Below are 27,004 nucleotides of genomic sequence, written 5' to 3'. Positions count from 1 at the left end.
ACATTTTCTGAAAGCCTTAACTAAGAGGAATCAAAATTTTAGAGCTAAAACCTTGGAGATCAGTGCAATGTCCTCTTTTTCAAGAGAAGAAAGCTGACCCACAAGCCTGCACAGGTTACTGCTGACCTAGGGCTTGAAGGCAGGTCTCCTGTCTCCCAGCCAGGGACAGTTCTGGTCACTCAGACTCTCGAAAGCACTCCCCTGCAGGCTGGTTGCAAAATCCGTCTGCTTTTTCCTAGTATTAATGTTCTGAAAGAGTCGAATTCTAGCCTGAATGAAGAAGTCTGCATCCCGTTTAGGGACTCTTGAATTATTAAATAATGAATACAATTAACTAGTAAAAGGTCATCTTCCATCTCTCTGCCGCCAATAAGAGACGATTGCATGTAAGCCTCACCGCGATGGACACACTAGGTTACGGGGCTGACACCTTGCACGGAACTTACAAATACCTATGATATCCTGAAGCGCCCTCCTCAATGGAACTGAAAGATAGCTCAAAACCCCATTCGGGCAGGTGCCTCCCCATGGGCAGGCCGTCTGAAAATGCTCCAGGGTACAGTCCCTGCAGCTGAGGCTGGTAGGGACTTGTGCTGTTTGCAGCAGCTTCTGACAGCAGCCTGGGTAGAATTTATGCACACGGATAACGCTGCCCCATTCTCGGCTCAGATCTGCCTTTGTCCCCCACACTCCATAGGAAGTGGACAGATCACACACATTTCTGATTGCTTAGAATAAAAGTCAAAATCAAAGTCTGTGCAATGAAAAAAATAGCCAAGGGTAGGCCCCGTCCGTTTGGGGTTCACTTGTTTGGACTCAGCTGTGGCTGAGTATATGCTCCATTATCATGATGTCAGATCAATAGGACAGCAAAAGAATCTCTCAAATACCTACCTCTTCATAGAATCCCTTGAATCAATCAAACCTGTGTTATCATGAGATTCACCTTTTGCCTCAAGGCCTAGTAGCATGTGCTAAAATGTTGCATTTGGAACTGCTGGGCTCCATAAAGGAAATACGTACCTGCTTATCTGCATGCAATTTGATGTTTAAGGTGCATAAAAAAATGGGACTAAAGCTTGCCACCAAATACGCCTATTTTCCCCCTAAGTTTCTTCAAACAGCATAAGCTAACTGTTTGACTAAGAAAACTCACATTCTGCAAGACTTCTCGGGCAGCTGTGTGTAACACACAGCATCACTTATTACAGAGTAAAATCAGTTTAATCTGCCAAGGAAGAACCTTTAAAAAGTTTATGCTGGCAGGATAGTTCACCTAACACAAACGCAATGCCCTAGGTTCCAGTCAGCCATTTGCACGTTTACTGAGCTCTTACTCAATGCCAAGGGCTGAACTCAACCCGGGGATGCAAAACCGACACATTCGATGCCCTCCAAGAGCTCATAGTCTAGTGTGGAAGCAGATGGGCAAACCAGCCAATATAATGCAATAGCATAAATCCTATGATACAAGAGAGATCCACGAAGAGCTATGGGAACGGGACATGACAACCTGAGGTGGCTGAGGAAGTTCTGGCAGAAGATATGACGCCTGAGCTGGTTGGCCAGGAGTCGAGGAGAACGGCATTTCAGGAGAAGGAAGTGACATGTGCAAAGGCACTGAGGTGTGAGAAGCATGGCAGGCTTGGGAAATGGCAAGTGCTGGTGAAGTGAAACAGGAGCCAGAGCACGAAGGGCCTGAACACCATTTGAGGGGATCAGACTGCATCCGATCTTCTGCCGGGAAATGACTGGATTGGATTTCAGTCTTAGAAAGACCTCTCTCGCGGTGGTGTGAAGACTGAATTGGGGAAGAACTAAATTGGTGGCTAAGAAGCAGCTGTGAATCCGTAGACACAAAGATTAAGAGGTGCCCATAGCTACACGGTTCGCGAGGGAGAGAACGGGGAGTGACTGAATGGGCACAAAAGATTTGCCAGGGTGAGGGGAAGTGATGGAAATGTTCTAAAATGTGCTGCTGAGTGTACGATTCTTTAAATTTACTCCAAGTCATTGAATCGTACATTTCAAATGAGCAAATTTTATTGTATGTAGATGTACTTCAGTAAAGCTTTGGAACTAACAGAGAAGCAGTTGCAAAGAGACTGAAGTATCCTATACAAGAACCAGTGAGACCCTGAAGTAGGCACTAGAGACTGAGAATTCGCTATGGAGAATGGGTAGAGGTGAGAAAGGAGTCAGGGATGGTCCTGGGGAACCTGGATGGGACAGGAACCAGGAGGAGAAGCAGGTCTGCTGGGGAGGATGGGGAGCTCTGTTTTGATACCACCAAGTTGGAGGTACCTGTGGATCATACACCTGAGCAGGTACTCCCCATTATAGACATTTGGGGCAGGTCATTTTTGTGGGGTCTGCCCTGTGCACTATAGGATGTTTAGTAGCATCTGTGGCCTCTATCCACTAGGTGCCAATAGCACCCCCCACCTTCAGTATAACCACCATTATAGACATTTGGGGCAGGTCATTTTTGGGGTGGCTGCCCTGTGCACTATAGGATGTTTAGTAGCATCTGTGGCCTCTATCCACTAGGTGCCAATAGCACCCCCCCACCTTCAGTATAACCACCAAAAATGTCTTCAGAAATTGCCATCCATCCCCTGGGGGCAAAGCTGCCCCAGCTGAGAACCACTTATCAAGAGAAAGATCTTAACTCATGATTTTTTTCCCTTAGTTTTTTTCAGATAAAATTCACACACCATAAAATTCACCATAAAAGTGTACAATTCAGTGGTTTTAAATACATTCACAAAGTTGTGCAACCATTACTACTATCTAATTCCAGAACATTTTCATCATCCCAGAAAGAAACTCCATACCTATTAGCCGTCACTCCTCATCTCCCCCTTCCTTCCTCCCTGGAAATCATTCATCTACTTTGTCTCTGGATTTGCCTATTTCTGACATTTCATACAGAGTCACATAGTATGTGGCCTTTTATGTCTGGCTTCCTTCACTTGGCACAATGCTTTCCAGGTTCGTCCACGTTACAGCATATACCAATACTTCATTCCTTTTATGGCCAGTCTTCCATTGTTATGGATGTACCATAGTTTGTTTCTCCATTCATCCGTTGATGGCCATTTGGATTGTTACCACTTTGGGGCTATTATGGATAATGCTGCTATGAACATTCATGTACAAGTTTTTGTGCGGACATATGTTTTCATTTTTCTTGAGTACATAGCTAGGAGTGGAACGGCCGGATCGTGTGGTAACTCTATGTTTACCCTTTCAAGGAACTGCCAAACTATTTTCCAAAGTGGCTGCCTTGTTTTATATTCCTGGCAGCGATGTACGAGGTTATTAACTTCTTCACATGCTCAATAACACTTGTGATTTCCTTAACTCATATTTTTTTTGTTTCAAGTTTCCAAGCATGCATTTAATATTAGGCTACATTGTTTATGACAACTCTATAGATGAGAAAACTAATGGTCAAAGGAGGGTGACTTAAACAAGTTATGCTTAGAGGTTACTAAAGTCCTTTCCAGCACTAGCATTGATTATTCTATGTTAAAAAAAAACTGTATAATTAATTTCAGTGCTGCTCTGTACTTCATGCAAGACGCTGGCCGTCTGACACTTGATCTGTTTGTGCTGGTGTTTAGTTTCCAGACATCTATCCATGCCTGTACCTTTCCCCTTTCAATTACCCAAAGACACCCCTTAGCAAGTGTCCTCTCTCTCTCGTGCATCATTCTCTCTACTTTATATGACAATACTACCTTCATCAGCACAATCCCATATCTCCCATCCTAAAAATATAAATAGGACTTCCCTCAACCCCATATTCCCTGCCAGTGTCTATCCCACTCATCTTATAGCAAAACTTCTTAAGAGTTGTCCCTACTTACCGCTTCCAATTCCTCTCCTCCCAGTCTCTCATTCTCAATCTCATTTCCAACAGCACCAAAACACTTGTCAGTCAACGACTTTGATTTTGCCAAATCCAAATGATTAGTTCTCAGTCCTTATATCATTCAATTTATCAATAGTTTTATTAATTATTTATTATTAGTTTCAGGTGTACAAAACAATGTAATAAACATTTATACCCCTCACAAAGTGATAGCCCCCTGCCCCCAATCTACTACCCCTCTGGCATCGTATATAGCTGTTCCAATTCCATTGACTCTATTCCCTATGCTGTACTCCACATCCTGTGACTATATATACATTATAGTTGACAGTCAATATTATTCAGCTTCAGTTTCAGGTATACAGCACAGTGATCAGGCATCTACACCATCCATGAAGTGGTCTCCCTAATAAGACAAGTGCCCAGCTGACACCCTACAAAATCTTTACAACATTATCAATTATGTCCCCCAAACTGTCTTTTGTATCCCTGTGGCAATACTGTGGCTACCAATTTGTGCCTTCTAATCCCCTCACCTTCTCCCTCATCCCCAACCCCATCCCATCTAGCAACCATCAGTTTTTTCTCTATATCTCTGAGACTGTTTCTGATTAGTTTGTTCATTTATTCTATTCTTTAGATTCCACATATAAGTGAGATCATGTGGTATTTGTCTTTCTCCGTCTTATTTTACTTAGCATAATGTTCTCTGGGTCCATCCATATCATCGCAAATAGTAAGGTTTCATTCTTCTTTATGTCCAAGTAATACTCCATTATATAAATGTACCAATTTCTTAATCCAGTCGTCTACTGATGGGCATTTTGGTTGTTTCCATGTCAGGGCTATTATGAATAGCGCTGCAATAAACATAGGGGCACATGTATTTTTTTCAAATTAGCGTTTTGGATTTCTCTGGATAGATACCTAAGAGTGGAATTGCTGGGTCATAAGGTAGTTCCATTTCCAGTTTTTTGAGATACCTCCATATTGATTTCCATAGTGGCTGCACCAATCTGCAATCCCACCAGCAGTGCACGAGGGTTCCCTTTTCTCTGCATCCTCACCAGCACTTGTTGTCCGTTGATTTATTGATAATAGTCATTCTGACCGAGGTGAGGTGATATCTCATTGTGGTTTTTATTTGCATTTCTCTAGTGATTAGTGACGTTGAGCATTTTTTCATGTACCTATTGGCCATCTGTATGTCCTCTTTAGAGAAATGTCTCTTCGTGTCCTCTGCCAGTTTTTTAATTGGGTTGTTTTTTTTGGTGTTGAGTTGTATGAGTTTTTATCAATTTTGTATATTAACCCCTTATCAGATGTATCATTGGAAAATATCTTCTCCCATTCAGTAGAATGCCTTTTTGTTTTATTGATGGGTTCCTTTGATGTGAAAAAAACTTTTTAGTTTGATGTAGTCCCACATGTTTATATTTTCTTTTGCTTCCCTAGCCTGAGGGGATGTATCAGTAAATGTTGGATAATGTCTGCAAATTTACTTCCTATATTTTCTTCTAGGAATTTTATGGTTTCGGATCTTACATTTAAGTCTTTAATCCATTTTGAATTTATTCTTGTACATGGCGTAGGAGGTGGTCCAGCTTCATTTTTTTGTACGTCTGTCCAGTTTTCCAGCACCATTTATTGAATAGACTGTCATTACCCCAATGTAAATTCTTGCTTCCATTGTCATAGATTAAATGACCATAAATAAATCCATATTTCTGGGCTCTCTATTCTGTTGCATTGATCTATGTTTCTGTTTTTATGCCAGCACCATGTTGTTTTGATTACTATAGCCTTGTAGTATGATTTGATGTCAGGTAGTGTGATACCTCCCACTTTGTTCTTATTTCTTAAGATTGCCGTGACTATTCAGGGTCTTTTATGGCTCCATATACATTTTAAGATTGTATGTTCTATTTCTGTGAAGAATGTCGTTGGTAGTTTGATAGGAATTGCGCTGAATCTGTAGATTGCCTTAGGGTAATATGGACATTTTAACTATATTAATTCTTCCTATCCATGAGCATGGTATGTGTTTCCATTTATTTTTATCTTCTTTAATTTCTCTCTTCAGTGTCTTATAATTTTCTGAGTACAGGTCTTATACTTCTTTGGTTAAATTTATTCCTAAGTATTTCATAATTTTTGAAGCAATTGTAAGTGGGATTTTCTTAATTTCTCCTCTGATAGTTTACTATTTGTGTATAATTTATAAGTTTTTGATACAAATAATCATTCCCTCCTTAACACACTGTCTTTGGCTTTTGGGACACCACTCTCATTTTTCCCCTACCTTACTGGTCATTCCTTGCTGGTTCTGCCTCATTTCCCCAACCTCTAAAAGTTAGAGTAACCCAGGGCTTGGACCTTTGTTTTTCTCTACTTAGGTATCTCAAATAAACTCCTGATTTCTTTTTCTCTTAGACCTCTCATAATCTTCCCCAGAGAGTAAATGGTAACTCCTTTTTTCCATTTTCTCCAAACTTGGAAGTCATTCTTGATTCCTCCGTTTTTCTCTCACACCATCCATCAGTTAGTGGCTCTTTTATGTTCAGAATCTGACCACTTTTTGCCTCTTCCATTATCAACATCTTGTCCCAGCCATCACTATTTCCTAAGTGGGTTATTATGATCGCCTCCTAACTGGTCTCCGTGCTTCCATTCCAGCCTTGCCCTATAGTCTGTGCTCCGCACAGCAGCCAAAGGGGTCCCTTTAAAAAGTAGGTCAGAGCACATCAATCCTCTGGACAAAATGGCCAGAGGATTGGGCTGCTGTGATAGTGTTTGCAAAATGTCCACTTTGACGCCCCTCTTGGTGTCCACCCTCCTATGCTAACTCTGGGCTTGGCTGGGTGACTTGCTTTGGCCAAGGGGACAGTGCAGCCATGAAGCAAGCAAAAGCTTGGAAAGTGCTTGTTCACTGGGACTGGTCCTGTGGTGTTGCTGGGAGCACCATTGTGTGAACGAACTTGGGTTAGCCTCCTGGAGGATGAGTGGCCATGTGGAGCGAAGCCCCAACCATTCCAGCTGTTCCAGATGAGCTGGCCCAGTCCAGAAGAGAAATCTAGTCAACCTAGACAATCTGGAAAAATAATAAACGTTTGTTCTTCTAAGGCACAAAATTTGGGGGTGGCAGTGTATCAGTTAGCTTTTGCTGATACATTGCCTGTTTCACTCAGAATAGAAGCCAATGTCCTACAAGACCCTACGCGATCTCTGCCCCAGTCTCATGATAGCTCACTTACAACCTCCTTGTTATTCCTCATAACCAGTGTTACCCTGACTCAGGGTCTTTGCAATTTCTCTTCCCTGTGTCTACAATGTTCTTTCCTCACAGATCTGCATGGCGTGCTCCCTCGTTTCCTTCTTATCTCTGCTCACAAGCCACCATATCAAAGAGAACTTCCCTTACCGCTCTAATAAAATACCCCTGGCACCCCCATCCATTCCCCTTATCCTGCTTTATTTTTCCCGTTAGTCCTTAGTGTCACCTGACATATGCATTAAACATTTATTCCTTGTCTACCACACCCCTCACACACATACATAGGAGACACCACAATTTATGGTCTAAAAAGGGCAGAACTGTCTGCTTGCTTATCACCGTAGCCCCAGCACTTACAATAGTGCCTGGAATTTTTTATCACTTGGAAAATGATGGAAGTAGTTGTACTTCTGCCAAATTTGGCGTCCAGGTCTATCACACCTGGAGTATTTCTAGAAGCTGAGGTGCGGAAAGTGGCAACAGAGCTCTGTACTGGGACACAGCACCTTTAATGCAGGTTGAGTCCCCATAACACCCACAACCTAGAAAACATTCCAACAAAGGCAACTAAGGATTCGGGTATAGCAGCAGGAAGCTGGCTGGCCACTGGCCAATTCAGGGCTTGGTTCCTTTTGCCCTCCACTCCCTTTTCTCCCATCCTTTCCCCATTAGTCTGTAACAAGTTTGTCAGATCATTTGATTGTTCACCAAATGGCTGGGAAGACACAAAAACTCCAAGAAAGTATTATCAGCATAGAAATTTATTTGAATTCAAAATAATATGGTTCTATTTAGAATACTGTAATAATTATCTAAAGCAAATATCATCATTGGCTCTGAAATAGGTGTAAAGATGTCATTCTTTTCAAGTCAAAAATATGTACTAAGAATGTACAAGGAAGCAAAAATACAAAAAAACAACAACAGGTTTGCTGAGTAGTGGGAATTGTTGTAGGATGGACACACTAAGACACCGTAACAGAGTCCAAATTATAAAATATGCAGCAAGGAGTGCTCTTGCTTTATTAATTCCCTGGAAAATAAATCAGTAACCTCGGTAATGCAAAAGTACCACCACTTGGTTAGCAGGGCATACTTCCCGAGGGACACAGTAATTCACCACACTTCCCTTTCTCTAATTCCTCTCCTCACACTGATTTCTTTTCTTTCCTTCAAGATTGGTTTTCATCCTGTTGAAAAATATTTGGTTTTATTTGTAAAATGAAGTAAATAACATCCTGATTGAAGATGATCCAGGATCAAATTTTTGAAAAAGGTCAATCAGCTAGTTAGCAGAGACCATCAGTGGCTCGCAGAAAAAAATTTCAGATAATGTATGTTCGCTAAAAAGATAAAAAGAATAAGCAGGTAAAAATGGGTGGAAAACCCCAGGGTTTATTGTGACCTAAACAATCAAAAGCAGACAGGTGACTTTTGATTAAACTCATTTACTTGTGGAGTGAGCTATCGGGAGGCTCAAGATAAGAGTTTGGTTTCCAACAGTGTCCACGGCCAAATGCAAACTCAGAAGGTCTCCTCCTCCCGGAGAAACTGGAACACGGACGAGAAGTCTTTCTTTGAGTAGCCCTTTGCGCACATCACCCTGTAGATCTGATGGGCCTGACTGCCCAGGAGAATGGGGCTCTTTGTGCTGGTGGCAGAGTCTTGTGCTAACCCCAGATCCTAAATCAGACAAGGGCGGGAGGGAACAAATTGACACTGGTAAGTAAGGCTCACTTCAGAACTGTGCCTTCTAATGCTCTTGTTTCCAAGAAGGAAAAAACGGAGACTGAAAAAATAACTTACGAGCACTGTGGTAAATTACGTATTTTTTTATAAGTACGTTCATACAGCTGTAAAAGTGCTCCAGCCCGGAACTTTGATTTCTCCACTCCTCCACCCTCCAGCACGCCTTTTTGTTTTATTTTGACTTTGCACACGGGTTACTACCCAGGTGAGATCACACAGGCAAATGCTTTTTCAAATCTGCAGAAGCCCCTAAGCCTAAGCCAAACCCCTTGTGGAATTATTGAATATCTATTCAATCTCTTAGTCAACAAATATTTAGCAACTGCTATATGCTGGGGACTGTTCTTAGTGCCGGTGATACAGTCATGATAAAACCAAGTCACTGTTCTCATGAAGCTTACTGTCCAGTGGGGAAGAGAAACAAAAGCAATACTACAATCCCAGACAATGATGAGTGATATGAAGAAAAATAAAGCAGGGTGAGGGGTTAGAAAGAGATGGGTAGCAAGATGTCGGGTGGAAGGAAGAGCATTCTGACAGATGAAATGTTTAGGGAAAACCTCCCTCAGGCGAAGGCACTGACCCAAGATCTGAGTGTTAGGAAGGCAGTGAGTTCTTTGGAGACCTGGGGGAAGGGACTTTCAGGCACATGGAAGAGCAAAGGAAAGGCCCTGCGTGGGCACAGCTTGGATATTCAAAACACAGTAAGAAGGCCAACAAGGCTGAATCAGAGCGAAGGGGCTGGGGGAGGAAATGAGCTGGGGGATGGAACACGAAGCTGTAATATGTTTGAATTTTAAGTGCAACCCTCTACCATCTCTACCATCTACCTCAACCCTCTACCATCTCATAGGTCTAATGCTTCATTCTACAAGTTTCAGAAAACTTACGCCTGTTTGAAAATAAAGTTAATAGTATACATCTCTTATAGTTAAACTGTAGCTAATGGATAGCCACTACCATAAAAACGGAATCTTGTCCAAACTTGAAATATCAGGAGCAGGTGAAGACAATGAAGGCATGGATAAGTGAAGTACTATTCTACATATTTCGGGTTATTTGTAATTTTATAAGAGCTGCAAACAAGTGACAAGACAAATAGATTTTCTTCTTACTATTCATTCCAGTCTCATTTCCCCCACCACTGGAAAAGATGGCCAGCGAAGAAAGGGGAACACAAGAAGCAAGGTGAGAAACATTTCTACTCTTTGAAGAACGACCTTGATAACTGAGCAGTTACTGATACCATCCACTCAAAGAAGAAAATCACTTAAAGGAAAAACAAGCAAAGGTTAAAGAATGAATTAAATATCTAGCATCTTGAATATGTATGAGGCCATAGGTACAAACATAATTTTGTGTATGATTTTCACATGCAAACTCATAAATTTGGAAAATCTACTTAACCTTAAATTCTTCTATAGCTTCCACGAAACAGCATGTTTATTACCCACACACTTAACAAATGTGACCGGGATGTTAAGACTTATGCACAGACAGCAGACAGGCCTCTTTTGCCGACATCATTTTGCAGCACATCGGTAAGATGCTTTTATGTTAAAATGATAACGAGAAAATCTACAAAGAAAGACTGCATTTAATATTTAACTTAGTATAATTAGAATGTAAGAATTCAGAGTAAACGTAACATATTGAGAAGACAATCCGATCAAGAAAAAGAAATCTACTAAGAGTTTTTCAAAGAGGCAAGTAAATATGATCCCAAATACGAGCGAATAAAACCAAAAAAAGAAAACTTAAAGAGTTTGGTGGCTGCTACCTTAAAGGATAGACATTTGAAAAGGAAAAGGTAATTAGTCTACAAAACCCTGAGTAACTTGTCAATCTTCAAATGGTAGAAAAAGAAGGCATCCTTTGAAAGCTTACAATATATAATTTAAAACAAATAAATATCCTACTTCACTAGTCAAAATATTTACAAATTCATGAGCTCAGTGGGTGTCAGGAAAAAAGTATTAGGTTGGTGCAAAAAAGTAATTGCAGTTTAAAAGGTTAAAAATAATTGCAAAACTGGCAATTACTTTCACACCAACCTAATATGAAAGAATCGCAAAACGATTTCAACAAATTAATGGAGTACCAAGCTGTTATGCTTTACAAGGAAACAGGTACCCTGGGGGGCGTGGCAAGCGCTGTCATGACTGTCCAGACATTGTTTCTCAGTGCCCACCAGAAACCGACGTGTAGCTTAACCGACGTGTAGAGTTCAGAAGAATGATCTAGATTTCGTATTGATCATGTTCTGATTATATACACACAATATGTTAGAATTTTATGATGCGAAGACCTAGAAGTAAATGTACAAGCCCCTCCAGCATCATATCCCTCAGCACAAGATTTAATGGTAGTTGAGGTCTGCCCAAGCAGGTACACTTGCTTTAATTATTGTAGCACTGATGGGGATTTCTTTAATCTCTATTAATTTATCTAGTTGGCTATGGTGTGTTTTTGCTAATAGCTGTCGGAGGTAATTAAAGGTTTCTAAAAGTTCCTTTCTAAGTACTTTCATTCTATGCAAAATTAAGAAATCTTCCTCGTTATAAGGAAAATGAAGGAAACGAGAATATAATAAAAATAAGAGAACAGTAGCATCCATACGTTTTGGTACTGCACTGTCTTCTATTAGTTGAAAGAGCTATCTTTTATTATCAAGAAAATAATTTTAAAGGAAGGACAATGAAAGTGGCATGTCCTTCCCGGGCAGAGACACTGGAAAAGATGACTAAACTAAAGGTGTCCAGCAGAGTAGAGGACACCTATGGCGGACAGTCCCCAAACAAAGCCAGCACTGCAGAAGGGGAGGCCACACAAAACCACCCTCTTTGATTAGAAGCCTCCTACTTCTTATTGCACTTTACTTGTTAGCTGTTTCCTCTGTTTGAGCCCTTAGCAATATTTAAGGAACCAAATAAGCTAACCGACCACAACCCCCTTCATACATAAAGGAAACTGGGCATGTGACTCTTTCATTCTTCCATGTGTCCTAATAAATCACCCTGCAGCTGTGGATGAAAACAATACACTCAGGAGATACTTTGTTTCCAGTAACAGCCACACAGCACAATTATAAAAGCCTGTACAGAGGACATGCAAACCTAACTACAAGGTCCAGATTGGCATAGAAATAAATATTTTCTTAAATGAAACACAAGGAGAAACAAAACTACAGAACAAGAAACATAGAAACAAAATAAGCAACATCAAACATTGCTTCATCCAATAAATATTTAAAGTGTGCTGACAACGTGCTGGGTATTGTGCCAGAATCTGGAGTAGAGGGGAAGGCAGACTGTCTAGGCGGAGGGAGCAGCGTGCCGGGAGGCTTGCACGTGAGAGAGAACAAGAGCAGAAATGAGTCAGCATGGCTGCAGCAGAGAGGGGCGCGGGGAGGCCAGACTGAGCTGCGGGGCGAGCTACGGCCCAGTCACTGAGGGCCTTCTAAGACAACTTGCAGAGATGGACTCTCGTCTACAAGGATGAAAGAGACTAGGTAGAAAAAATGACATCATCAGGGTTTTACATTTTAGGAAGCCCATGCTTTTCCATGGTGTGGAAAATGAATGAGAAAAGATTGGGATGAAAGGCAAGGAGACCAGCTAAGGGCTGGTCTACATGAGGCTTGGCCAAGGTGCTGGCAGTGGCAGAGGAGGAAGTGGATGGACAGGCATAGCCAAGAAGCAGAATGGACACAGGGAACAAAGGTCAAAGGGAACAAAGAAGAGTAAACGGAGTATGGTGTCCAGTTGTGTGCATTATTACTTTTGTAATCGGGGGGGAAAGTCGATTGTGGGGAGGCGGGAAATCAACTCTACGCAGAAATCTGCAAGTCTGTTCATCTATAAAATATTTCCTGAAGTTGTGATCACAAATGAGAGGAGGCCAACAATTTGCTTTTCAAATGACCTTATGCATAAAGATATGTTCTTAAAGCAGGAAGACATACTCCGAAATCTAGTATCATGAAAAAGATTCTCTCTTCTTTTGTGGTGTGGACATCCAATATCAATACATTACCATCAGAGAATTCTTACTGCTTCCACACTAAGGACTTGGTAAATTAATGTCAATTTATGACACAGACTAAAACTTTACCAGCTCATATTATAAACAAACGCTACCACAAAAGGAAAATCTCAGCCCATTCTTCTTATCCAAAGGGCCAGGAATAAAAACGAAAAAGATAAAGATCTTTAAGCTAAATTTTAGCTCATTTCCAGTGAGTCAGTGAATCATTATTTTAGTAATCTTGCTTTCTAAGCTAGACATATTTTTTGCTAAATGGGGAGTGGAGACGGTGGTCAGGGGATGGGAGGGGAAGGGAAGGAGAGGGAAGGGGCGTCAGGCCATTAAACATTTTCCACCTTTCTCCTGGGTAGTCCCTGCACTTACCTTGGCCATGAGTGTTGTTCCGAATCCACCCTGATAGTTATTAGCCGAGGGAACTCCATCCATCACCCCAGGTACAGGATTGTAAGTGTCACTTGACCAACACCGTCCCGAGCTCATATTTAGAATTTTAGCCAATAGTTTTGGGTCAAGCCCTAACCTGTCAAAGGTCAACAAAAAGAAGTGTTAAATGTCAAAATGTACAAGTCATGCCTGACTTACTTACATAGGAGGATGCTCCATCTTCTCTCTCCATTTATTGTATGTCTTCAAAAATCAAAGCAGATTGATGAAAGGGAAGAACCCAATGTTAAATGATAAGGTATTAAATGCCATTCTGAGCCAGTACATTCTGCACTGAGAAAAAACTTACTGCACTATCCTACTTTTAAGAAATAATACATAATTGCATAAAAGTGTTGTTGGTTTATCACACACAGTCTTTTGGACAATATGCATTTATATGCCTTATAAGAACCTTAAACCAATATGATGATCTAAATCCTACATTCTTTATTCACAAATGACGTATTTCAGAAAGAAATATTGACAGATAAACTATGTGTCATGGGAGTCCGTGTGGACTCATGTATGTGTCTGTTTATTCTTTTAGCTTTTATGAAAATGCAAGAGATGAGCCATGAGCAGTACGAGCTTCACAGAAGTCATCATTATAAAAGAAGAAAACATTCTTGCTGCAAACTTTTCCTTATTTATTAAATCTCCATTAGATAATCTTGCTTATGAAGCAAGTCTGCAGAGTTGTGACATATGCTATCTATTCAGAGACATGCATTATAGTTCTGGGTCAACTGCTGATAAGGTTACTGATCCTGATAAAACAAAACTTGCCCAAGCGGAAACATCATTTGTTCTATCACTGAGCTGATGGCATAAACGGCTGTTCAGTGTGGACCCAGAAAAAAAATAGAATCAAAATGCTATGTTACTTTGATTCTAAGGATCTTATTGCAGTTTGGGAAGCAGTTTTGCTAAGTATCACTGAATCGAGTTTCAAATAAAACTTGCTGCTTTTTCTTAAAACCAATCTCTTCCAAAATAAAAATAAAAAGACTAAAAAGAGACACATATTTATGTTAAACAAATTGTGCATTTTGGCATGCCTAAGTTCTTGTTTAAGTTCTTGTGTGTTCAAATTATATGTGTTTATTTCCAAAGCTGAATATCATGACAGTAAACATTTTTGCAATGCTAGGACGGGGGCAGGGACTAATAGCCAGGATATGTAGGGACTTATCATGGAACACAACTGTTATGTACGCAGGCTTTCAAGGAGTAGCTATGGTTCAAGGAATACTGTACGGTATGTCCGGATGCACTGAATTCACCATGTGAGTTCATATGGTGGGTCATGTTACAATAAGGGGTTTTTACAAAGGACTATAACACATATAGAAGAACCCATCTAAATTGGCTACCATACATTCTGTTCAGCTGTAGATTGCAGGAAAAACCCAACAGTTTCATTCATTCTTTTATGAAGATCCAAGTTTATTACGTGTATAGTTTGCTATTGATGCTTTCTTTCTCCTTTTAAATAAAATTAGGCTATCAGTATGCTGTTGTACCAGATGACTTAGGAAAAGAAAAAGCCAATGTGCTTGGGGAATCATTGTGAAAAGTAAAATCACAAATTAACAATGAGTTAATTTGCTATAATTGCAAATATGTTATCTAAGCCCAAATGTTCAAGACTGTTTATGACTAATGTGTTCCATGAGCAGTGAATATTTTTAAAGACCCCAAAACATCGCTTTTCCCTTCCATTTGAAATGTAATTTAGGAGCTTCCTAATTTAGATTTTCTTTTAAAATGGTTTATCACATTTAAAGCAGCAGAGTTAGTCCCCTTTTTATTATATAATCTACCAGATTATACTCAACAGTAACTCACAAGACAGTCTTTATTGCTAAAGACATTCATTTGCTGTTTATAATACCAAAATGGTGAGCACAGCTTATTATCCTTTGTAAAACCCTAAATTTCATTTTTCTTGAATGTTCAAGGAAAAATACTGGCACTGATTTATGGAATCCTTTTAGGTGAACATACTACTATTTAGAAGAGTCCTGAGGGGCACAGGAAACGAGGTGGCAGTTGCTACGTGCTCACTTTTCAATCTGATGCCTCCCCACCGTGCTGATTCCCTTCAGGAGATGGCTACTCCCTCTCTGCTGGTCCTCCCCCACCCGCCCCCGCTCCCACCAGACAGCAAACAGCAAAGTGTATCATTAAAAAGAGCAAGTTAGAAGTGTTTTGCATTTCATCTTTTTGAGGATTCTTTCACTGGCATGTACATAACTGACAGTTAGAATTAGACATGATATTAAAATCCGTTACTGAAGTCCTCTGCCTTCCACTGTGCCCAAGGCTTGTAATGGTCTGAAACCAGCTAGAATACACAGTAATTGTCATTCAGAGAGTCTATCCTAGAACGTCATGCTTCACTGGAGAAGACTGAGTTTCCATCTGAAATCAACAAATTAATCCAAGACAGGTATCTGAAAGGGCAAGTTTAATAGGAAGCAGCTACTGGGCTCTCAACCATGATAAAATGTTATTGCTGCTTCCCTGTAAATTGGCCGGGAACATATGATACTTTCTGCATAAGAGCCCCATTGCTGTTCAGAAGATATACAGCTCAAGCCATCAAAAGGATGACAGTCTGTCAGTCCCCATAATAACTTGCCACCGGATGTGGTTCGAGAGTGCACGCATGCATGCATGTGGCTTTACAATTGCTGGAATGTTCTCTGATATAAACAGAGGATGAATTCATTGCTCTGACCGCATATATAATGCAAGTCAAATAAACGTCACTGTGTCAAATCTATTCACCATTAATACACAAAAATTTTAAACGAACTATTGGGAGAAGTAAAAATGATGCATAAACTGTAAAAAAATTAAAGAGAATCCAAACATTTGCCTGTAACCAAGGCTTTTAAGGGCCAAGAAAGTTTGTTCACTTTACATTCTCTCTAAGTATCTATAATGTTTGGTTTTACGTAAGAACAAAGCAAATGATGTCACTAAACTGAAATGATTGTATCACAGGAACTGCTTTGGAAATGAAACACCTAAGACCATGTCAGTTTTAGTAAATCACTCAGTTATTCACCAGCGCTTACACGGTGCTGTACTTGGAGCCAAGGAGACCCTGGGAAAGAAGCTGAGAGGCTGCGCCTGCCCTGCAGGAGTGGGCCAGTTAAGACACACACCCAGATACCTTTTACCCGAGGCAGGGGAAGTGCCTCCTTTCTTTCTCTCTCCTCTCCTCATCCATCTGACAAATCGTCACTGAGTGGCTACTATGTGTCAGGTATGTTAAGATATTGTGGGTGGCCGGATGGCTCAGTTGGTTAGAGGGCAGGCTCTCAGCAGCAATGTTGTCGGTTCAATTCACTTATGGGATAGTGGGCTGCGCTCCCTGCAACTAAAGATTGAAGACGGTGACTGGACTTGGAGCTTAGCGGCCCTGGAGAAGCACACCGTTCCTCAATATTCCCCAATAAAATTAAAAAAATAATAAGATACGGCAATGAGCAGACACAGCCACTGCCCTTCATAGAGCTTACATTCTAGTTGGGAAGACAGGTTATACATACAGAGGGAGCCAAAAAAATGTATCCACATTTTAAGAAAGGAAAACTGTATTAAAATTGTAATACTCAATATATACCGATAACAAAAGATTAATACAAGTCACGTTTGACTTCTGCAATTATAAGAGGTGCTCAAGGTGATTACCATCAGCGTAATTTTAACACAGTTTTTTCCTTCTTAAAATGTGTGTACACTTTTTGGCACCCTCGTGTGTGTGTGTGTGTGTGTGTGTGTGTGTGTGTAATGCCAGCTAGTGAGAAGTTAGGAAGAAACAACATTAAAGTACAATTCCATTCAAATACTAACCACCAGCACCATCACACCAATAACTACCATGTACTGAGCACCTACTGTGTGCCAGGAACTGTTTTTAAAAGATTTACATGGATTAACTCATCTAACCTTCACAACAACCTGATGGATAGATACTATTATTTTTGTCGTTTTATAGATGAGAAAGGCTCGAGTCTCTGGCAGAGCTGGGATGCAGGCATCGATTACACCCAGCTCTCTCACCATCCCAAGTCCCACTGGGTCATGTGGGTAGTGACCTTAACAGCCAATCAGCCAATGTGATGGCATTTATCAGCTTATTAAGAAACGTGGCCCAACTTTTATTAGAAACCTTTGGCCATTTCTTCCATCTGTTAGGGCATATAACTCAGAGGCTTCAGTAGTCACCTAAATAAGAAGGCAACATCTTCTAAGGGCACTAGCCAAGAAATGAAAAGTATGCATGTGGGAAAATTTTCACCTTGAATATCCTTCCAGAAAAGTTCAACTGTTAAGCTTTTGGTGAAGAAGACAATACAGTTTTTGCTGGAGGGGCCTGGGCCCTGGTTGGTAAGGCAAATAACTTCTGATACCACCAATATTGGGAAAAAAAGGAAAACAAAAACCAATTCCTGGTGAAGCAAAAAGAAAAATGAAACAACACAACTCACATTATCAACGTTGTTGCTCTGTGATGCACAGGAACAAAAACCTCTCTAATGCGAGCAGGGCTCTTTCAGTGCCATAAAACTATATTCTGAGTCCTAACTAGAACCCAATTAGAAGGTAGAAAGGTCTGTAAAAAAGAATCCCAAAATATGTTGTATACCAATATTTTTTATGGTTTACTTTTTTATAGCACTTTAAAATGTCACTAACATCCATAAAGACTCACTGTAAAAGATCATAGGGTCAAATGAGAGTTGTAAGTTGTAAGATTTTATTCTTCTATTTAAAAAAAAGAGAAACCTCAGTGTTCTGGAAAAAAACACTGACTTATGAGAATGAAATTAATCAGAATGATCACTTCATAGGAATAGGTGACTCAATTTGTAAATGTTGACATTAATGCTCTAAAAAAATTTCACTTTGGAGTGCGCAGAATATAAATGTGGCTGAACCACTGTGATACTGTACTACTTTGTGGGAATTTACTACTTGGGAATTTATGCTTGCTGATGCCAATTTTCTCTTTCACCTTGCAAAGCTCAATAAATTGTGGCCGCTCTCTATAGTCTATTAGAGAACAATCCTGTCATTTTAAACCATGTCTGTAAACCATGCAGAAAAGACAATAGCAGAAGCAATCATTTTTAGGACTTTCAAATACCTGAGAATCTTTGTAAGATAAACCGATAAATTCCTAATGCTATGAAAATCAGCAATTCATTAATAAATCTGAAGCACCAGAAACGTATAAATAATTCTAACAGTTAAGTAAAACCAGTGAGTTCCTCTGTTGTGTTCATACATTATATATAGATATGTACTATATATATCAGGAACAGTAATGGATATAGGGTTTTGGAAAAATTAAACATTTAAAAGTTTCATATTTCTAAATACTGTTTTTATCATAGTGAATCAAGGCCAACAATAAGAGAAAAACATATTTATTGCTTCTGCTTTTAACTTTGTATTTGGAATTTTATCACTTTTAGTTTTCTTTCAATAACCCCACTCTAGTAGCCAATGTACACATTTCACTGTATACATTTGATTCAACTGATTTTCCTACTATGCTTTGTTAGCTGGCGTTTGGAGTTGGGCTTCCCCACGCACCTACCATACAGAAACCTCATTTTAGAATGGCAAATCATTTAATAAGAGTTTTGGTAGAAAAATTATGTGAGGAACGTTAGAGGACGCATCCCTATGCCTGCGGAACATCCGATCCAGTGATGCTGACAGTAAGCAGAATAGAAACTAAACTGGCGAAGACAAAGAGGGAAATTTCAGTACAGTGCAACCTAGCTTCAGCTAGGCTTTTGCTTTCTTTACTACATAATCTTTTATATCCAGAAAAATTAAGGTAAAATTCTAAACATGCATATGCGCACTAATGCTCTAATCCTGTTGTCAACACCAAATAATTCTGTATGCAATTTTGGTTCCAGAAATTTAGATTTTCTTCTTCCATGAAATTGGTCTGAAGGATGAACATGAAAACAAGTGATTGGTAACCAGTTTTTCAATTATAAGTGACCCATAGCCTAAAACTGGCTACAACACAGACATAACACTGTAGAGCTTCCCGTATACTACCAGTTTTAGTAAGGCTTTGTACAGATATGCTAAGCTTACCATCGTAAAGACATTCAATTTTAAAATGTAAATGGTACAGGATATTGATAAACCAATTAGCGCTGATGCAAAGCAAATTCCTCTTTTATCTCAATTACAACATGACAACTTAATAGGTCAAGATAGTTTAACATCTGAGACAAGGGCAATTCAATAAAACAACAGCATCTTGATATGGTAATTAAGAGGAAATGTGAATCCATTACTGTGTTTTAAAAAATATCTCAAGTACTTTGGCTCTTTTTATTGCTTTTATCAAAAGCTGTGATATGAAACACTACTTTGATCTGTGATGTATTTGGTAAGGAGCTTTGGGAAGTGTGCAAAAAAACACCTGAATAAAGCATCTTGCTCATTAAGCATTTCTAAAGTAAGAAATATGTATTTATTATATTCATGAAATACAAAACATTAAAAAATTAATTAGGTGATTAATCATACGTAGCTTTCCTAACCCAAAAAATGAAAGGCTAAAACTAAGACATTAACCTTAAGCTTTCTAAAGGATGATCGTCATCACAGGAAAAACAGAATTCCTGAACCACTTTCAGCAAACTATGAATGCCATTTTATTTTAATGGAAAGATATACCCTTAATGAAAAGTGACAAAGCCACAGGCATGTTAAAATGAAAGAGTTGTGCACAGGAGTTGCAGCTTTATGAATGCCATCCAGTGTATCTAGGGAATAAGCAACCAAGAGCCCTTTTAGTGTAGATTTTGGGTACTATATTTAAAATAGATACATATAACCAGTCACGTGGCAGCATAACACTTGAATTCACTATACGTTAAAACCATGCTTTATACAAATTTGTTCTACATTGCCAAAGTATGTTTAAATTTTATAGTAAAAGTGTTTCTTGCATTTCAACATAATAGAAGAAATAGAGCTCCCACTTAAAAAGGATAATGTAATTTCGAACATACAGCGCAATACATTTTATGGCAAAGACTAGTCATGCTCTCCAGGGTCCCATTGGTCATCAAATAAGCAAAGTCTATTAAAGTTCAATAATGAAGGACTTTCAAAATGGTCCTGGATCAACTCATTTATCTCTTATGAACATTTTTTTTTTCAACATCAGAAAATCAAATAGGAAAGCTCATAAAAATTGTCAGTACTTGAAAGTGTGCTATTCAACAAACCTGATTCCAAGATTCATAGCTTCAGCGGTTCCAATCATACTAATAGCTAACAGCATGTTGTTGCAGATCTTTGCAGCCTGAAAATAAATTGAGTACATATTAAGTACCTTTATTTTCAAGTTATAACTCACGGGGAGTTTTTCTTCGCCTAATTCTACATGCTTCTTTCTAAAAGAGCATCCAGCAGTTGATTGTCTCAAATGTGGAATGGAAGGTGGTGCTGCACGCCTCCCTCTGCACCTAACATGCTCACCCAGAGCAGGGGCTGGGGGTGGGCTTGGCAGTGTCTCTCCCACTAGGTAAGAACCCCACAGTGGTGACCCAGCTTCTGTGGGTTCAGAACCATAGGGAATACGGATGTATGTGGCACGACTGCTCTTTAAGGGATGGGGCTTACTCTTATTGGGGAGACGGGATGAAAAGGCAGTGAACAAACAAACAAAAACAATTAAGTGATAAATTGTATGGTAGAGGCTGTAAGATAGAGACAGTAGGAGTTCAAAGAAACAAGACCACTGAGGGCAGGAGTGGAGAGAGAAGTGGAACCGGAAACCATTTCTCAGAGTGCCAGGCAGAATTTAAATAGGCAAGAGAGAGGGTAGCAGTCGTTGCTGGGGCTGGATGCCGACGTTTCCTCTGCTGCGCCCCCTCTTCTCTTCCCACCCTGCTCCCATCCATGTCGCCCACCTGCAAGCAGGGAGGCCCACAAGCAGATCTACTAGTCAGACAAGTACGCTGACGAGTACTATGAGTAACGCATGTCATGTTACCCAGAGAACTTTTCAAACAAGTACCCAAAACCCGTCTGATGTCTGAAGAGCAGTGGAGGAGACTGGGCTGGGTTCATTACATGATTCATGAGCCAGAACCACAAATTCTTCTCTTTAGATGACCTCTTCCAAAAGATCAACAAAAATGAAGTATATCTGGGGATAGCCAATTAAGTCTTTTTTAAATATAATGTATATGTGCATTTACAGTAGTGTTCAGTGAATACTTGAAAAATGTACACGTCTTTCATCCGTACCTGTGCATGAGCTGTACTCGTCAGACCAAGAGCTTGGTTAGATGCAGCCGCAAGCAGGTTACTCTAAGGTGTTTAAGCTATACTTTCTTCTAGTCAGTTTTTCTCTTCATATAAGTGCCTATTTGACTTTACCTGTTACTTTTGTTAAATTAAGTTTTTATGTTGTATTTTAAAAAAATAAAAATAAATAGGCAAGAGAGAGACAGGAGGAGAGCAGGGGAAAAGGTAAATATGTAAGAGAGATTAACTACATAAGGTCATGAGATGTTCCTGAGTACAGTTAAAATCATGCATATATTTTAAGGAATGGTGAGAAATTTGATAGTTAAGACTGCGGCAAGAGCTATGAAAGCTAGGGAGGGTAGAGTTAAAATCTGATGTGACAGGAAATCGGGATCTATTCAAAGTTGCAGAAAGGGGAAGTACGAGGACGATACAAGCATCTTGATGGAGTTGGTCGTGGCTACAGTGTTGGGCAGTGATGAACCTGACGTCCAGAGATCCAGGAGGCCCTCTGAGCGGTAAAACTGAGGTGTGAGATAGTGAGAGAAAGACTGGGTCCGGTAATGTGTGCAATGAACAAGACAGTCAACAAGGAGAGCCACTGAAGCAAAACTCAATAGAGCTTGGAGACTGACTGGACAAGGGAGTGGAGACAGCAGACATAGCTGAGATAATACCAAAGTCTCGAATAAGATCAAGAGGGTGCAGTGACCAGGACAAAGCATTAAGAGGAGGGAGTGGTGTGAGGCGTGTGCCTTGGGTGGGAGGGGGACATCTAGTTTGATTTCAGAGCTCTGAATTGTCATTCACCTCTACCTGACTGGGAAGTTGATATACCATATTTCTAAAAGAAAATTATTTGGTTTTCAAGGAAAAGATTAATGTGCATAGGTTACTTCTACCTGACTACTGCAAACAGAGCTGTCGCAAGGAATTACAAAATCAGAAGGGAGGTGATGGTGACTCAGGCAACATGAGTACTACAAAGAGAAGCAGTTTTAAGGATGATTTTAGTGGTCACTGGGATGATATGTCAAAATCTGAATGATGGAACTTGGTATCTTTTTTTTATAAGTGAACTGGTTAATGTCTGTTTAATTCCAACAGGAATGAATGAAAATTAATTTATTCCAAATTAATTTAACAAAATCTGAGCAAACAAGGAATCTGTGGGTTGAACCGATTAAGGAGAAGTAAGAACATGGTCAGGAAAGAGACATGAACATCAGCCAGTTTCATACCATCAAGTCAGGGTCAGTAACGTGCAAATGTTACCTGCCCGGTCCCAACGGCTCCACAATACACCACATTGGAGCCCATGCAGCCCAGCAACTCTTGGGCAGCAGCAAATTCGTCTTCCACTCCTCCCACCATAAACGTGAGGTTCCCAGACCGAGCAGCTCCCACACCTGAATGGTTTGAGGGTAAAGAGACAGTAAAATTAGAGAAAAATCCCCAAACCAAATGAAAACATCTTGCTTCCAAATTACGTTTGTCATGTGTCAGGCATGTGTAAGATACTCTAAATTTCTCCTGGAATATTTTGATAATCAAGTATCATGCAGGTTAATCATAAACCGAAAGGCACATACAGATACAGTCAAACTCTCAATTCACCTTATTTTGGCACAGTCATGGCATGACAGTTATGGGAATGTGAAGTGTGAGTTTTATTATTCCCACGCATCCCTTATTCTCCTAAGAAACTTAGTCATGGAAAGTATATGAAAAAGGTCACCTGTGCCCTGTCCAGCATGGGGGCAGCCAGAGGGGCTAATGCCGGAATTTGGATTTGGGGTCTCGGGCTCACTCACTTGCTGTCTGCATACTACCTAAAGATGAGATCTACAAAGAGAGAGACGTGGCTTTTTCTCCCATAGACAAATAGGCGTTTCAGTAAGAGTCTTTTTTAAGGTAAAAAAAATGGTTGCTTAGACTGATTATTCTGATGCGCACTTTCCAGTATTATTTGATACTTCTTTTCCCTCCTGCCATATACACCCTCTAGGCAATTCATTCCTGGTGATATGAGCAGGGAGAAGAAACAAACTTTAATGATGCTCTGGCCACTCCTTAGCATCTTTTAACAAAGGTTTGATGCATGTCCATTAATTGAAATGATTGAAGAAATAACTTCTACATTAGCACAGAAAATATGGCCTAGACTTATCCTAAAAAGGGGAGGGGAGAAGCTTCATTCATCTGCACTTTTATTAACTATAAAATAAAACCAAGAGTATTATTACTGTTTTAAGTATTAGAGAAATCTTAATTCATAATTTTCGAGTTAGATTTTGTTATTCAAAACCAGTAAAGTATCTGGGAGCTATAGTCGTACAATTTTTGCCTTTAGAACTTATTTTATAGTACAGCTAGGAATAAAGAACCCCTAATTGTCTGTACTATGTATCAAATCTGGCCATTAGAATAGACAGCTGCAAGTAATGGCCTACTTTTGAATTTAATTTATTCAATGAAATACACAGTTTTTATACATAAAAAGCCCAAGTGAGGAGAGCCCTATTTCATTCAAATTGGGAATATTTTGCAATTGCCAAATGAAGTAGCCTTTCTCTTTTACAGTTCATACTATTTTTAACTAATTGTTAAAAGCAAAAAAAGTCAGCATTATGTTAGCCAAACAATTTTGGAAGAAGGAGTGCCCACATGCTATGAAAGCCTGCGATGTTCACACATATGGTTAAATTACATTATTTCATAATATTTTCAGACACACTTTGGAACTGTCTATGTACAAAAATCCAATCATCACAAATGCTTTTAATTAGCCAATTTGTGTCATTTGAACCTTCTGATAATGTTGACGCTTAAGTGACTGTCATTTTAGTTTCTAATTTACTTCACCAAGATGGTAGATCATTAATGTTTTACAATTATTGTTCTCAATTTCTATAGCCATATTTATTCAAACCACATAACCACCCTTACTTCTAATCCTCTTGATCTGACCTAAAGAAATTAAGTAGACAATTTAAGTCAAAGCTTACAAACAAATCCAACACTATCCATCATAGGTCAATAGCTTTGTTTCCAGATTACAGGCTGCTAAATAGCTTCAGAGAGTCATTTATTAAAGGAAAAATTAATGCTGACAATGGTTCTCAGCTGGTTAATCTTTTGACAGGTATACTTTCTCACTTGTTCAAACACATATTTCAAAAAGAAGAAATAAGTTACTTAAGCAAGAAAAGACCACAAAAGAAAGAATAATTTATTTTTTAACTCAGAGACCTGAATTTCCACTCTTTCTTGCTCTCATGTGGTGGTATAATTGTTTCTGACTTTATCATAACCTACATTCTAATGTAAGGGTCTGACTAAACTGAGTTCTTCTAAAGTTTTGGCATTCCTTGAGACCAAATCCTATCTTTTCATACACATTCCTCTAACCACAGAACCTTATCAAGGCTAGTCCCATTGCAACAGCAAAGTTAAGACCTAAATTATGCTAAAATAAATGTTACCATTTTGAGCTTAGGAAATAACACCTAGAAAGCTGAAACTCTAAAACTGTGTAAGACAGCTTATGGATTTCAGAAGATGTTGTATACATTTTGATGTCTATAGATAACAAACAATAAATAGATTTATTACACTGCATGCCATTTTAATTCAAGCCCACTTCCCAAAATAGAAAAACATGGAATACACACTCAGGTAGCTGCTAGAATATTGGGAGAAGTATTTATTTTACCTTATATTTTAGTAGTTGTGTATACAAAACCAAAATATGTCCAGTGCTTAATTCTATTACAGCATTTACTGCACGTTATTAAAATCTTTGACGTTTTCACCTGATTCCTCCATTACACTCTAAGCTCTTACAAGGTCAGCACTGGAGGCTTGTTTATGTCAGCTGTCATGGTACATGATACATTCAATAGATGGTTGTTCAGTAAACAATTAGGAGCATGGTAGGAGTAAAGGATCCAGAGACGGACTATCTGGTTTGGGGATGTGCCGTTTGTAGATGTTATTTTAAACAAATTACTTAACTTCTCTGAGTCTTGGTGTATAAAATGGGAAAAGCATTAATAACTTCTTCATACAGTGGCTGTGAATATATGAACATATATCGTAAAATATAAAATGCTATTTAAGTGTAAGGCCTTATTACTTTATGAGTTGGTGAAGCAGGAGTTTGATCTTTACTTCATATATAATGCCTCGAGTCCTTTCCTGTTTGGTTATCTAAGCCATTGTCTCCTCTAGGATAATTCTAGTCTCTCTGGCTAAATATCAGCTGGCTTGAGCTGAACCTATTAACAGCGGAAGCAGATTAAGAAATACTACAGTGGTCCATAGCCAGTGATGTTAAGAATACAAGGAAGACCCTTGAAAACCCTTTCGGTGGCAACACAGTGTATGAGAAAGTGACAAGAACGCTGCCGCACTTTGGTTTTATTCACTCAGCAAAATTAGCCCACTAAGAAGCAAGCCCTGTGGGGAACCCCAGCGTTACGGAGGAATATCCCATGTCCCTGCTCCTAAGGCACACACTTGTGACCCAACCACTTCTGTCCTTATCCATCACTACCACCCTGAGCTGATGAGCCACCGCTCTGTCGCCTGGATTACTGCAGTGGCCTCCTACTTGCTCTCCTTTCAGCTCTTGCCGCCACAGTCTATCTCCATATAGCAGCCACAAGATCCTTTTACTAAATCTAGTTGCCTATTCTCACGCCTCCAAGAACTTCTCACCCCCTAGTATAAAATCCAAAGTCCCACAAAGCCCTGCACGACGTGGCTGCCTCTCCTATCTCATTTCATACCATTCTCTGCAACGCTCACTGCTCTCCAGCCACCTGGTCTCCTTGCAGTTCCTGAAATGGGTCAAATGCACTCCCATCTCAAAGCCTTGCACTTGCTGTTCCTTTTGCCTGGAATGTTCTTGTTTCCTTCACTTCAGTCAGGATTCTTCTCAAAATTCACCTCTTCAGGGAGGCCTTCCTCGACCAATCTAACAAGCTGCAATGGCACCCCATCACTCTCTAAGCCCTTTTCCTGCTTTCATTTTATTCACAGCATTTATAACCTACCACCTGTTTATTTTAATGCCTGTATTCTTGTTTCTGGTCTGTAATCCCCAAGGGAAAATTAACTCCATGAGAGCAGTGGCTCTGTTGGCTCATTCACCCCATATTCACACTGTCTGGGACAAAAGAGATGCTCAGGAAATGCAGTCTTTATTCAAAGAGAGAGAAGGAGGCGATGACAGAGGGAAGGGCAAGGAAATAAGTGAGTACAGTACCGTGCGCTAACTGCTCTCATAGAGACACACTCGAGATGCC

At 39.7% G+C, this 27,004-nt stretch overlaps 1 protein-coding gene and 1 pseudogene across 4 annotated transcripts in view; one reads left to right on the top strand and one right to left on the bottom strand.

The window, feature by feature from the left end:
* Positions 1–7,897: 7,897 nt before the first annotated feature.
* The window catches only part of HIBADH (3-hydroxyisobutyrate dehydrogenase), a 116,863-nt gene continuing 97,756 nt past the window's right edge, over positions 7,898–27,004 (bottom strand). For all 4 annotated transcript variants that reach the window (XM_074340919.2, XM_074340920.2, XM_019726160.3 and 1 more), the window contains 4 exons: positions 22,968–23,101; positions 20,663–20,739; positions 13,314–13,470; positions 7,898–8,837 (listed from right to left, as the gene is read on the bottom strand). In XM_074340919.2, the coding sequence (XP_074197020.2) occupies positions 8,679–8,837; positions 13,314–13,470; positions 20,663–20,739; positions 22,968–23,101 (527 nt within the window). In that variant the 3' untranslated portion in view covers positions 7,898–8,678. The remainder of the gene's footprint in view (positions 8,838–13,313; positions 13,471–20,662; positions 20,740–22,967; positions 23,102–27,004) is intronic.
* Positions 20,870–21,786, top strand: LOC109444663 (cyclin-dependent kinases regulatory subunit 2 pseudogene; annotated as a pseudogene).

The sequence above is a fragment of the Rhinolophus sinicus genome, chromosome 4, assembly GCF_057876585.1.
Source record: "Rhinolophus sinicus isolate RSI-liver-muscle chromosome 4, RSI-T2T, whole genome shotgun sequence".
Lineage (NCBI taxonomy): Eukaryota > Metazoa > Chordata > Mammalia > Chiroptera > Rhinolophidae > Rhinolophus > Rhinolophus sinicus.
Note: the sequence above shows the minus strand (reverse complement) of the source record. Positions and strands in the feature narration are given on the sequence as shown.